The sequence below is a fragment of the Corvus cornix genome, chromosome 1 (assembly GCF_000738735.6).
Source record: "Corvus cornix cornix isolate S_Up_H32 chromosome 1, ASM73873v5, whole genome shotgun sequence".
NCBI lineage: Eukaryota > Metazoa > Chordata > Aves > Passeriformes > Corvidae > Corvus > Corvus cornix.
In genome coordinates, this window is record NC_046332.1 from 103277833 (window position 1) to 103292865 (window position 15033).

At 36.5% G+C, this 15033-nt stretch overlaps 1 protein-coding gene across 4 annotated transcripts in view; it reads right to left on the bottom strand.

Annotated features, from left to right (window-relative positions):
* Positions 1-775: 775 nt before the first annotated feature.
* Positions 776-15033, bottom strand: part of RPS6KA3 (ribosomal protein S6 kinase A3) — a 76334-nt gene continuing 62076 nt past the window's right edge. For all 4 annotated transcript variants that reach the window (XM_039551358.1, XM_039551355.1, XM_010394484.4 and 1 more), the window contains 6 exons: positions 12367-12525; positions 8768-8929; positions 8495-8571; positions 7325-7442; positions 6469-6609; positions 776-4901 (listed from right to left, as the gene is read on the bottom strand). In XM_039551358.1, the coding sequence (XP_039407292.1) occupies positions 4779-4901; positions 6469-6609; positions 7325-7442; positions 8495-8571; positions 8768-8929; positions 12367-12525 (780 nt within the window). In that variant the 3' untranslated portion in view covers positions 776-4778. The remainder of the gene's footprint in view (positions 4902-6468; positions 6610-7324; positions 7443-8494; positions 8572-8767; positions 8930-12366; positions 12526-15033) is intronic.

Genomic DNA, 15033 nt, shown 5'->3' on the forward strand with positions numbered 1-15033 from the left:
GTTTACTTGTAAATAAATTTTAAAATATTTTTAGACGGACAGGATAAAGCCTTGTGTGAGCAGAGGGCCACAGCAATGCACACCTCTGATCCCAGGTGTGAATTTCACTGAGGAAATCACACGACCCTTGCCCCATGCCCATTACCAAACGTCTCCGTGTCCTCTGATGCCTTTCTTTTGGTACACTTAGCAAGACCTCTGGTTACATTCCTCACACATCCTCTATCACAATTAATGCAATTTTTTGTAGACTATGCAACCTTTGAAAATCTTCCATTTTTTCCAGATTGCAAGGTTAAAAAGAATCACAGCTGTAAGCTTCCAAGTTGTATGAGCTGCTAAAACATGGACCTGTTGTTTATGGAGTGCTTCTGAATATAATATTGTTTCAAATGTTTACAAAGTGCATTAATTCTCCAACATGCCCATATTTTCAGTGTCCAGAGCAATGCAGGCATTGCAAGTGTTATTTAGCAGCCTTCCATTCAGTGGTAGAGTCAACTAGAATCCACATAGGGTATTAAAATACAATATCCTCACACTGCGGTCTTGTTGTATCTTATATCAGCTCTATAAGCACCGGCTGAATGTGTTTTTCCTTTGTCTTCATGTTTACCTTCCTCAACATGCTGCAAGGTCGGGACACTGTAACTGACACTTGCTTTTTACAAACCCTTTTTGGTTGGCAAAGTGCTGTGAAGGTAGTTCAGAGTTAGTGATGAACAAGTAATGACTTTTGTAACTGGTCAGAACAAATGATTACACAAAACAGCCCTTTAAGATGTTTTAAAGTTTATTCATAGTAGAAATTTCAATTTCTTTTGAAGACTACAAAACCTGCCATTAGACAGGAAAACAAGCAATGATAACTTTCCAAAACTGTTCATAGTTACATCTGGAACAGTTTTAATTACACATTAATAGCATGATTGGAACATCTCTTAGATCAGACTCTGAATAAAACAATCATTTAAAGTATTCAGTACAATTAATTATTTTTTTTAAACTAGCATTTCAGTTCTATGACAGCAGTGCCAAGCATCTAACAGATGCTATTGTAATGGTCTAGAACAAGGTACAATACCACTGATTTCCTGGAACAGTACCCTAGACTCACTTACATGCCATGCTGAGAAAACTAGTATAAAGTATGATTGTATAGAATCGTAGAAAAATATTTTATCTGTGATTTTGTCATTTTTTAAAAATTGTTTAAGTAGACTTCCCCCCCCAACTAGGTTGCAAAATAATTACATCCCTCATAAGTACACCTTCCCTTTGATTATCAAGAGTATCAAGATAAAGCTAATCATTTACATCATTTTCATAAGTGAAAACTCATCTATTAACCATTGCTGCTTACTAAGGGCCAGCACACTTTGAATCCTTTCCTTCCAATACTAGAAAAGCACAGCTTTAGTTGGTACACCACATTTACAAAAGCAAAACACACACACAAAAATACCCCAGACATGTAAATCTATTTTCTTATGGCCTTGTCTCTTTAGAAAAAAAGTTTTAAATATTTTCTTGAAAAACTCCTTTTAAGTCTCATTCAATGTTATAGTGATTATGAACACAGAACTTTGCCCTTACTGGATATAGATGGCATTTAATGGGTATTGCAACTACACTCTTCCCTCTGTTCCCTCATGCTCTCAAGCACAGTAAATGGTAATTTCACACTAAAAATATTAAAAAGAAACCATGGTCAACATATAGAAAATTCACCTGTATCTGCATTCTCCTTTTTTTATCCTCTATGACTCTCTGAGTCACTTGCTATGCTGTGCAGACCAAGGAGCAGTCCAGCAATGAATGTACACAGTGCGTCATATACTCACATTCTAACAGAAAGGTGCTGAGACTCAAAGAAGCATTACGTGGATTTCTTTATAGGTTAAAACAACTGCAGATATAAAAACATAAAAAAAGTGAAAGTGAACATGGATCCAAACCAAGAGGTAAGGTACATAAATTGCACCTAGTCTGTAAAATACACCTCCCTGCATAGGCAGGCCCTTTACACCTTGGTTTAGAAAGTAACTTTAAAATATAGTTGATCTAAACTTCAACACATTCATCTTAGGGTGTGCTAAACTGCCCAGTTTTGCTACAATTTAAAATGTTCATCCTCTGCTGATATTTATACATGACTTAACAGAAATATCTGTAAAGTCTAGACTAAATTAACAGCTCACTTGAGAATGTAGATACGTAAAATGTAGGAGTTAACTTTGCTTCACTATTTGGCTAATGATCAGTGAGCTTGAGGACCACAAAATACGGCTACAATAAAACTACTGAAAATACTTTAATATTATTTTAATGTGGATATTGCCAATAGCGAGGCAGCCTAACACTCCCTCTTTTTGGCCTGTTCTTTGCCAGGTACCTATATACACACACTGAACAGAGTAGGAACTCCTTCTTGAAGTGAAATGTTATTACTGATACACTGGCAAGTACTGCCATCCTTTTATTTCAACAGTATTTAAATAATTTTGTTGACTAGATATGACAATCTTCTAATTAACACCTTAAAACCCACCAGAATGTACAGTTTCTGGATTTTGAGAAGCCTGACTTAAGATTGCTCACAGAGCTGAAAAATACATTTTTTTGAGAGGTAAGGTTTTACTAAATTCCTCTGGAACTGCTGACACTGTCCAAAAAAAAAAAAAAAAAAATTAAGATGGCCTTTTTCTGCCTCAACTTAAAGATGTTTCTTGAAGGAAGGGTAGATGCATCTGCACAGCTAAAGGGAACTTCAATGCTAGAGCACCAAGTAAGGGAAAAATACAAATTGCTTGGGAAGAGCTGTGTTTCAAATTTCTGAGAGCTATGCTAATTTAAGAATCCTTATTTATAAAACCAATTTCTTCACAGTTATATAATGGATTAAATATTTAGCAGATTTTTAAGGGCAATAAAAGTGGGAACCTTTGCAAGTCTAGCAAAGGAAGCTTCCTCTAGGAACTCAGAAATTCTGGCAGAAGAAACACTCCCATTCAGAGCAAATCTGTGGTGTCATAAAGATGATTCTTCCTTTCAACAAACCACTGATGATTTCAGGGAAATAAACAATTACTCACCATAAAAGAAATTTAATACCACTAAAACAAGAAAATACCTTCTTATGCAAGACACAAAATTGCATCCTTTAGTTTTAAAATTGTATTGTTCACCAAAAGCCATTCACCCAGATCCATATTTTATTGAAGCTGGAATTCCCACCAGTCATTTTCACATATGGAAGGACTGTACATAGCCTATAATTTTGGTGGCATGGAACACTCACTGTATTCAAACACGTTCCAGTGCCCCTTCTCATTTGAAGAATTTCATCTTTTCAACACCAGCCATCAAGATGGACCTTTAATTACTTTAGACACCAAGAGGCCAAGAGTATTAAAAGTTTATATCACTATTTAAAGTGAGTCTTCCACCCTCATTATGACCTCGCGTCCATCTGCGGAAAAATGAGAATGTTCCCTCTGAATGGCTTCATCTTACCGGACTGGGACAACACTATTTTCATGGTAAATTAGAAAGACCCTTTTCTAATCCAACAGTTCTTTATGACTTGCCTCTCATTTTGCTTTTGAGGTCAATTAAAATGATCAAAAATAACTGACAGAACATTAGATCCATCAGCTTTGCAACTGCAATGAATGCAGTTAAAACCTTTTTACAGGCTTCTGCTTATTAGCGACCAATATGTTTTGCTTTATCTTCAAATGTTGCCTTTCTTCTATAATGCCAACATTCATTCACTGAACAAATCCTTTGCAGCTTAAACAAAAGTCATAGAATACAGATAAAATATTAACAATGGATTATAAGAATAAACCATATAGAAATGTCCTCTATCAGAAAGTATTTAGCAATAATTCCTGAGTCCAGAGATTAGATGGAAGAGACTAAAAGGGAGGGGAGGGGTAACAAAGACAGTGAGATATGGAACAAGTTATCTTTTCTCTGGGTTATTATTACCTATAATATATATAGTATGGTGAGAGATTCACTGTTTAAATTTCATAGCATAACATTTCATAACATGTGGCATCAAAAACACAGAAATGTAGAAAAGACATAGGCAAGGAAAACTACTTATCCATAGTATTACATTCAATAGCTGTTTAACAGTCAGGCTTCTTTTAGAGCTATCCAACAATACTGATTAATCCAGGTGAACTGTTTAATCAGACTTAATTGTCATAATGATTAATAATATCTAAGTAAAACAAGGCATGTATACATTAAAGAAAACAGCACGGAAATGTACTGCTTGTGAACTGTTTACAAAAACATACAAAATGTTGGATGGCACAAAGTATATAGTGCTAATATAAACAGATTGTTTAAGCTAAGTGCTTAACATAAACTGTCCATCTTGACCTGTAACAAAGAATATTTTAGGGGACAAAAAAAATATTCCTTATAAAAATAATGCTATGTGGTGCAGAGTGCTTTATTCAGTGTACTTTTGACAGAGGTGGCATTTATAACTCTTCTGGTTTATTCAGTCGTGAACATGATCATTTTCATTGTTTCCACTTGTCACTCCATTTGCAGCTCCAGTAAGATCAGTAACTTGCCATCAACAGTTTAAAGCAAGAGTAGATGAAAGCAGTAGCAGCAGCAGGAGCAGCAGCATTATAGGTACCAGCTGGGACAGAGTGTGCTTGCAGGTATCTGTCAGATATGTGCTACCTGTCGCCATGATTTGTGCTATCATCTTATGCCATGGTACCAAGTGTCTGGTTGAGGTCATTTCACAGGGCTGTTGAGGTAATTTTTTTTATACCTCTCCTCTGAGCAAGAGTAGAACGGCCAACTGGCTCCAAAACTGGTGACTGATTACGATTCAAAGCAGAGTAAGTTGCTGCCATTGCACCCTGTGGGGCAGAGGAGAAAAGAACAGTAAGTATGTTGTGGCTGATGCACACACTATAGCAGTGCTAAGTGCCAGAGACTCTGAACAGGTTTTAGCTTTCATTCTATTTTCATCTACTAAACAGAAACATACTACTGCATTACTCAAGTCCTAGCAGTGTTAGGAACAAGGTTTTTTTAGGGTAATAAATAGTTTTATATTGCTTAAAGAGTCAAACCCAGAAGGTATAAGCTAGGTTGCCAAATTAAGTTCTCTTGCTATGTTGTGAGAGAGAGTTGGGAAAAGAAATCCCATTGGTAGACTGTCTCTGCTTATCACTTATATAACCATTTCAGTTTCCAAAAAAATATTTAAAAATCACCCACATTATTCAGCACATGAAATTTATTTTTAAAAGATTTAGAAAGTTGTCATCAGAACTCCCCCACTTTCCACTTGTGTTTCTGGATGCTAGAAATTTCTAATAGCTGGCTCAGAGAGTGTGTTAATTATATTCTTCAGATCCCTTTTATGTTGAACAAGAGATTCTTGAAGGCAGGACTGAAAACAAGGTTGAATACAGAGAAGTAGAATTCAATTATTTTTGATTTTCCTCTGCTTGTTCAAAGTGAAAAAGTTTCAGGGTTAAAACCAGATCTTGTTTCAGACAGAGTGCAGAAGTATGATACCCTAGGAATCAACACTGCCCTTTTGACTTCTCTTCTGCTTTTACTGTGATCACAAAGTACTCTGTTTTCCTTCAGTTACTGACAAGTACCCTCCTCTGGAACTAAAGTTAGCAAATGATTTTACAGCTCCCCTATAGTCACCTCACATTTTTCACTATGAGAAGAATAATTTATGTTGGTTTCTAAAAGCAGTTAAGCCTTCCAGTTAAGTCAGTCCAACAGATTTCGAACACAAGAAAACTGAAGTCTTTTCCAAAGGTATTAGATTTATTCCCTGTAAGTGGTTTCTCATCAAATCCTATTACATATTAAAAGTTCATTTTATGGCTTAGTGCAACATCCAGTCATAACTTTTACACAGTATTTAGAGGAGACACATGGTACCCCCTAACTTTAAAAACAAAACCCCCTTTTGTTTACTGTGGTAATCAGATAACCCACTGCCTTTGTGACGCCACGTTCCCCCTCCTGCTCTCCCCTGCCCCTGCCCTTGGCCACTCCCTCGGTTTCTCCCTATTGGTTCCTGTACCCCAACTCCACCCAGGTACCGCCCCGGAGCCCCTGACACCCCCCCCCGCCTCGACACCCTCCTTCCGCGCTCGGACCATGAGGTCTCTCTGCCTCTGGGGATCGTGGGGACAAGATGTGATTAAAGTCCTCTCAAGCCCTCATGGGAGACCCTTCTCGCCTGCTTCGCCATCACTGGTTGCAACGCTGATAGCTGGCCGGAGCAAGATCGCGGGATCGTCCGAAATGGACTACGGGATGCGACCGGGTCGCACTGCCCTAAGCAGCCGCGCTGAGCTCTCAGGACGCTACAGCCTGCTAAACTAAATCTAGCGATTACAACAGTTTACATTCATTCTGGCTAAACAGCAAGCTGAACAAATAGCTATTTACCTTCACTAAATGGGGAGCATCCTGCCTGTTCAGCTGGTACTGAGGCAACTGGTCACAGTGAACTATCCAGGGGTGACTGAGAACTTGGGCTGCAGTCAGTCTTTGATGAGGGTCAACATGAAGCATTTTTGAAACAAGGTCCTGTCAACAAAGGGTCAATGGAAATAACAGTAGAACTTCAACTTTAAAACAGATTAGTAGTTCAAAACCATAAAAGAAGATTCTAAAGGTTTAAAACAAATTAAAAGCCACCCAGCAATGCTAACAGTGTATCTTTTAATTATGTGACTTAATAGACACTTGGTAACACAAAAGGAAATTAATCGAGGAAAATTTTAGCATTTTAAGCATCCATATATAAGGGGCATGAAGGATATTGCACACTGAGGTTCAAAGACTATTTGTTGTCAAAAATAGGCTTCTCAAAAATGTTCTATAAAAGTTTATTTTGTACAAATGCAGTAAAAAAAGTAATACGTCATTGGTTTTCATTATCATGATTTAGACTATCTGTATGATTTTTTTGAACGCCATGCTTACACATCAAGTTTTGTCAAAGCACTTCTCACCATGGATAATTGTATGTGTGAACACTGATAAAACACACTATATTTCTAAGGACAGCTGTTAACTACTACAGTGTAAGGGACACCTGTTTTTTTCTCCTATGTGCCTGCTGAAACATGAAAGGATCAAAAACAGGAAACAAAATCCTAGGCACATAAGGGATTAGATCAGTATTTCAATGTAACAATGGGTGGAACTTACCCAATCATATATGATATATAAATTATAATCAACATGTTGTGTTGCAATCCATTCCTGATCCCCCAAGGGACAAAGCAAATATACTTGCCTTAGCTGTGTCTGAAACACTGTTCCAATAACCGCCGCTGAGAGAGAACTTTCCACTTCCTATTCGGGCCAAAATCTCCTCTGGGGTGTCATCAGGACCATTTGCAAAAGGAGTGTAGCTATTTAACAAAACAAATGTTAGTAACTTCCATAACCTGGGCCTCAGTAAGTATTATAAATCTGATTGTAAGATTCAGCAAGTTCAACATGATTATAGGCAACAGACAGTCAAACAGTTGTAAAAAGAATTTATTTTGAACATGTGAAAATACATGGCACTGACTACAGATCTGTTCTTATTGCATGTATTCCCTCTGTATCTGGTCTGAAAAGCAGATTTTTCCTACAGCAGTTCAAATACTGGTGGTTCCTGAATTACAGAAAGTATTCCTTAATCTTTCATATTCTAGTGAAGTACTAAACCAATCCAATCTGTTGTAAATCTGAATGTCTGAGAAAGAATAGATGTTGGTTTAACACCAGAGGAAGAAAGGTGCACCGGCTTTCCTTGCTTCACTACACATACTTTTGCTGCTATTAGAATGTCCCCAATCAAAAAAGAGATATACTTAAAAACAAATGTATTTGTCACTTATTTAAAATACAAAAATCTCTTTGATGATGTTAACTCTTAACCAAAGTGGCAATCTGAATAACCCAGCACAAAAAGATAGTTGCTATGGCATCTACTAAATAGATTATCTTTTGAACTTCTGGTACTATAGTTGAATTTCTTATTCATCATCTTTTATACAAATAATTTCTGTTGCATATACAAATGCTTTTCTACTGCATTTATTATATTCTAACCAGATCACTTCAAACATTCAGTGGCTGAATTTTGCATACAAACATGCTTTAATGCATGCAAATATATTTGTAACATTTTCTTCAACATACATGGCTTAATCTTTTAATTTTCACATGAAACAAATCACCTTTAAGCAGAAATTAAGCACATAAAATAGAGGAGACATTAGAAGCAAAGAATTTTTCACATTGGTCCCTGCAAACTTGGATTCTACTAAAGGCAAAGCATATTCTCAACCCCAAAGCTGAAATTAATTACTGCTTTGATAGAAACATCTGCAACGGTGGGCCTACATTTATTACTGTTTTTGTTTGTATTGGTTTGCTATTCTACAGCAAAGCAAACTATAAACACCCTTACCCAGTGAGCATGGTATAAAGTAGAACACCAAGGCTCCATATGTCACATGCAGCATCATAACCTTGCCTCTTTAAAACCTGAGAGAGACAAATATTCTTTCTGAAAAAAATGCTTAGAAATGCATTCATTATGCTATAAAAATAGTAAAATTTCAGATTTTTACTGTTTACAAAGTGATTCTATTTGTTACACAAGAATGGAAAAAAAAAAATCTATCTAGCAAAAACATCCCAGTAAAATAAATGAAGGCATATAAACTATCCTGGGTTTTACCTCTGGTGCAACAAAATTTGCTGTGTAACATGGAGTCATCAGAAGACCATTTTCTGCTCGCAGTTGTTTTGCAAAGCCAAAGTCACAAATTCGAATTGATTCTGGATTACCAGATTCATCAACATAAAGAATATTGCTAGGCTTCAGGTCTCGGTGAACTACCTAAAAAAATAAAACCAACCACTAAATACAATAAGCTAAGCACATGAAAAGCTTTTTATTATAATTAGCAATTCTGCTACTTAAGTCTCCCAACAGCACGCTCAGTTTCCAGAGTTCCAGGTTCTACCATCAGCTGCAGTGTTCTGATGCTCAGTGGTGTCTGGAGCACTACAATTCTAACTTGCAAACTCTAAAACCCCCTCCAAATGTCCCATGCCACCCTCATTTATTTGTAGAGACAGTTCCAGATGCCTTTTCTCATGGTTGAATCATGTCTTTCCTTTTTAACATGCACAACTACCAGGCTCTTTAAATCAGAACTTTTGGCTGCTAATATCTTTTGGAGTCAGCGGCTGCTGTAGCTGATATACCACCTTGCTATGTAAACACAGACTAGTTACTGCTGCAGTAACTCTGTGTTCCATTCTCTTCATTCAGACAGTCTGAATTAATCTCAGAAAAATACTTAAAGCCTGATTAAGAAGGAATTTTAATAATAAAAAACTCCTGACAAAGTATCAGAGAGGTATTCTCCAAATATCAAAAAAAGCCTGTACTGGTTCCCAAGTGGCTGCTTCTGCAGGGGCTTGAGATGTAAAATGCTTTGAAAAACTGGAGAAGCTGCCAAAGTTCCAGCAGAATAAATCTGATCTTATTTGAAGCTATGTAATAACAAGCCTTAACAAAACCTGGAATGCACAAGGACAGTCTCTGAAATCAGACCTGCTGTATTTTCTTCACAAGAGAAGTTAGTCTACAGCCTCCAGAGGCTTTGCTCTCTGTAAAGAAGAGGGTATATACCCCTATAAAACAGCAGAGACATGAGGGCCTTTATCTTGTTGTCCTATGTGCTTTATTAGTATTAAACACAGCTTCTCATGGTTAAATTTAAACAGAAGAGATTGTGAAATATTTCAAAAAAGTAATCACATTGGAACAAAGAGATATCCCCAGACTTCTGCAAGTAAGCAGTGTCCAGAAAGCAGAAGCTCAACACACTCATCCAAACCTAGCAGGGTTTCAGGAAAGCAATGTGAGACCAAGCAGTAAGAGTGCAGAGGGTCATGCACATTGCAAAGCCATTTAACACATTAAGTCTATTTAGTACAGACTTTTTCAGCATGCAAATCCTTTGCAATTCTCAGATTTAAAAAACCAAGTATTAAAATTATGGAAATAAGCACCTTGTAAGCTGAAATACACAAATGATATTAAAGAATTTGACTTGGAACAGTAGGTGTTAAGGGGAACATCTTGGCTTTAGATGTCAGCATATGAGAGAACCAGTTCCTGATTGCCCTTGTTTTTAACCTTTTCCCCTAGTAAAGAGTGAAACAACCTTTACTGCTCCAAGAGGCAAATAAAAAACCTCAGTTTTATTCTTACACGAGTTTTGGGGGTTTTTTTGAAAGAGATTCTAAAAGGGGTAGAAAGGAAGAAGTGAGCAATGGAAGCAGCACAGAGCTGGGCATTTGGCAGTGTCTAGAACCAGTCTGCTTGAGCTGTATGCTTTTTTTGGAAGAAGGGGAAGCAATTCTCAAGTAGGAAGAGGAGTAAGTCTAACAGTCTAGTTCACATTAAAACACTATTTCCCAAGCAATCAAAACGTTTATGTCAAGGAATAAATGAAACGCCTTCCTACGTTAAGCTGTTTTCCCAAAGGTAAATTTTGAAAACATTTAAAAACAATGTTTAAAAAAAATTGCCAGATTGTTTAGGTTATATTGGTGTTTGGTATAGAAATAACATTTTATTTTAGAGCAACAGAAGAGAGAGCAAAATAACATGCAGGAAATTTCAGTTCTTCATTTCTTCGCATTGTGCTTTTGACTAGCAGTCTCAATTATCTACCAGCATTCACAAGTCTGCTGCTCCAAGATGACATGACACTTTTTGTTTATCTGTTTTATGATGTCTCTTGTGCCAATCCTTAATCACTGTATGTTGGCTCTAATACTTTTAGAACTCTTTGGGTGAGCACTGGAAGCACTGCTTACTCTGAAGAGGAGGATTTCATTCCTTGCTTAGCTAGTTTTTCAGTTCAAAAGTATCTTGTGAATGTCCACAAGGAAACTCTTCCTGGGAAGGGCTGTGGAGACTGCACACAGATTCAGACTGTCAAACCTGATACTACCTAATATCATATTCAAATGAGCTCCTCCTGTGTCCAAAAGAGTTACAACAGGAGAATCCACTGAAGACACGAGGGACTCCTCCAGAAAAGAATTAGACGACTGAAGTGCTCACTATTTACATATATGGCCGGATTTCCTGTGGAGGTGTACTTAATAGAAGACTTGAAAATTTCCAAAAGCAAACATTCCAAAGTGCATGTGGTCTAATACAAGTCCAAATGCCAATATATACAGGCATCTACAGTAAAGAAACAAAAACCCCTAAAATCCCTTACTTGATGCATGCAAGGAGACTGGGCCTCTTTTGGCCACATGTGGCAAGAATGTACCAAGTTATGATTTGTTATTCTAGTATCTGTATTTCCATACAGAAGGTGTCAAGATTTGTTCATAATTCCCACGGGTGCTGCTGGCCAAGGACTATAGTCTGTGCACACAGGCTCAAATAAAAATACACACATGAGCAAGTGACTGAAGTGATGAATCACGGAATGAGATTCCAGATAACTTTGATCATAAGTTTTCTGAAATAACAGCTTCCAGACATGACAGTGTGTATTAAATTGCTATTTGTTACTTAAAATAATTTGAGTACTATATGTTTCAAAGTGTCTTTTCTTGGGTAACAACATAATGTTTTAGCAGCTTGACTTTTTCCTTGCACCCTTATTTTCTGCTTTTTTTCCTATCCCCTTTTTCTTGTTTACCTAAAGAGGCAACATAACTTACCTTTTTGCCATGCAATTACCACACCACTCTTCTCTATATTTGAACTACTTCCTATGTCTACAAATTAATTTCCCAAAGCGTTAATTTTCTGTCTCCTACAAGTTACTGACACTATGGCACAGGAGTTACAAGTCATAAACCATGTTCTTCAAAACCAAGTTGTCAAAGGAATTACAAATATGACAAATGGAAAATAAATTTGCAGGGTCTATCACAGGATGAGATTGGAATTACATTAGGCCCTGTGGCTTTGCAATGACACTGGCCCCAGCACTTCTTCCTGGACTTTCTTCCCCTCATATCCTCTGTGTTAGTAATTATCTGCATATTCCACAGAACTGCTGACAGATTGCATGAAGAACAACAGAAACAGTTGCATCATCTCAGTTATCTGAATGCATACAGAGCTGATAAGGAAAGTTTTGATTTCAACACAAACTCCTGCTGCAATGTAACTGTTTACCAAAACCTACTTATTTACCACACAGAAGAATGTATCAAGATATAAGCTTATGCTTCTGAAAGAGAAGAATATCAATAGCTAAAAGCATTTTGTCTGAGATGAAAACTTACCCCTTGTGTGTGAAGATATTCTACTGTTTTTGTTATTGTGAACAGAACAGCACTAGCTTCTCGTTCTGAGAAAAATTTTTGCCTAAGAATTTTATCCAGCAGTTCTCCTCCTTTCATAAGTTCTGTTACTACATACACGTATTTTCCATCATCATACACCTGCAAAAAGTACATAAACATTTAAACTTCAAAATATTTATTCTCTGCTGTCTTCCTGTGAAATGCACAGAGATAGTGCAGGTGTGTCCACAAGCTGTTTTCTTCAATTGTTTTCCCCACATTTCACAACCCACACACTATCCAAGTATTGTTCATCTTCAGAAACGAACAAAAAACCTTTACAAAAAGACAGTACAGTACCAAAATAGCATAGAAATACCGGCATGTGTTTAAAGATAAAAAAGGATAAATAACAAGTAGTTTCCCCCCACATAGTTTCACTAAAACTAAGTAAACTAGACATGTGAGAAATTTAGTAAAAAATGGAAATGAGTCTGATGAAGGCAAAACCAGAGCTAATTCAAGCAGCAATTATTGCACCAAATTACAAATATGAACAGAGATCATTCCAACCGTCAGACAAAAATAAAAGGAAAAAATAAAATCTAAGTTTACCTCAAAATAGCCTCTGTGAACAGTGAAGTGAATGCATACAAAGTTGCTATGATAAAAACCTACAACTTATACATTACTCTGCACATAAAGCCTATACCAAAGTCTAAATGTCTTAAAATATGCATATTTTATCCCTTACTTCTACTTATGGAAAATGGCTTAATTTTTGCATGGCTTTTGTTGTCCAGGGAAGCATTTGAGAATTTTTTACATTCTCACCAGGGGGCGCAATAAACTGAGTGATGCCAAACCATGTTTTAAGGTACACAAGTTCAGCATTTCATTTCAGTTGCAATTTCACAGAATCATAGAACAGTTTGGGTTGGAAGACCCCTTAAAGATCATCTAGTTCCAGCTCCCCTCCATAGGCAGGGACATGTTTCACTAGACCAGGTTGCTCAAAGCTCTGTCCAACCTGGCCTGGGAATTCCAACTTAACCCAGAAACAATTCCTGCTTTAGTGAAACCTTTTACAGACTGTCCCTTTTATCATTTCAACCTACTTTTATGGTGATGTTACAATTTTTTTTTTCAGTAAAATGTGTGAAATAAAAAATAACTTGTGTTTAAGTAGAGACAATTATCCAAGTTGTAGTAAAATAAATTTAGGAATATATATCAGCTAAGTAACAGAAAATAATAAAAAAAATTTTCATCCCAATTCCCTTGTCTTAAGCTACCTGGCAAAAACATGCTAATAAAGTTCTAAGCATCAAAATTTTTGTTCTCCTAATGACACTAAATAAAAACAGAAGAATGTTAAATAATTCTGTGGGCTTTACAAACATGATATTAAGGACATGAAGACATGATGGGTTTTTCTGTCTTCTCATTTAACAGGAATTTTTCCCCCATGAAATATAATGACTGATCATCTGAAGGTGTTTTTATTAAGACTTTAAATATTACACAGTTCAAAAGCAGAATTATCTAATTCTAGATACTAAACTGGATTTTTTTTTGGATAGGCATGCTTCCTCTAATCCTGGTATAACATGAGGAGATCAGCTATTATTTTCTTTGACACGACAGAAAACATCTCAGGAATGCAGAATTCAAGGAAAATTTGCATTTGGTTACCATTTTATCTGCTGGTCCTGTCTGCCTGCCCAAAAAAATCCCACAGATAACTCACCCTGAACAAATCATTCGCCTCGCACCAATTTCTCTAATGGTATTATCAACTTAAGTTGTTTTTGAATAAATACTGATGAAGATTTCTTCACAGTTAGGTGCACAGTATCATGCTAAGATCACAAACGTGACACTACTTTTTAAAATTAACTCTGGGCACAAGCCACAGGTCAGTCAGCATGTCTCCTCTACCAGGTAAAGTAGAAGAAACTATACTGAGAAACAGATGTAGGCACATGAACAAAATATAAAACAATGGAAAAAGAAATCAAAGTTTTTGCCAAGGGAAATAAGATTTTACAGACATATTATGAAGTTTTTTGAAATCATAAATAAGCACTTGGACAGGAGACTGGATATCTTGTATTCAGGTTTCTAAAATGTTTCTGAAAAGATTATTCAGGCAATGCTTTAAATAACTCAAACCAGAACAAAGGTTCTGTTACAAAACAGTAACTATTACATAAAAAGGGTAAAATACTTATAATGGTCTGGCACAGGAAGTTTCTAGGTAATGTTTTGTTGGAAGCTGTGTGCTTCCTCCCTTCTTATACTGTTTCCTAGGCATCCACTAAGGGCCTCTGTCAGAGGCAGGATATTGGATAAGAAGGACATCTGATTTAGCACAATATAGCTCCTTTTGTTTATATACTGTGTAACTGAAAAAGACCACTGATAACAATCAGAAGGAAAACCCCCAGAGGACTGTACACTGCAGAAAGAATTTGGTCTCTTGAATATCCATTGTTTCAATCCAAACACCTTCAGAATTAAATTACAAAAAAGGCTGAACGAGAATGAAAACTTCCATCTTAAGCAAAATTCAAATATTACTGCATTTCTTCTTGAAATAGAAGAAAAGAAAGAAATTATTTCTCACAGAATAATAATTTCCAAAGCAGGCACTTAAGTGCTGAA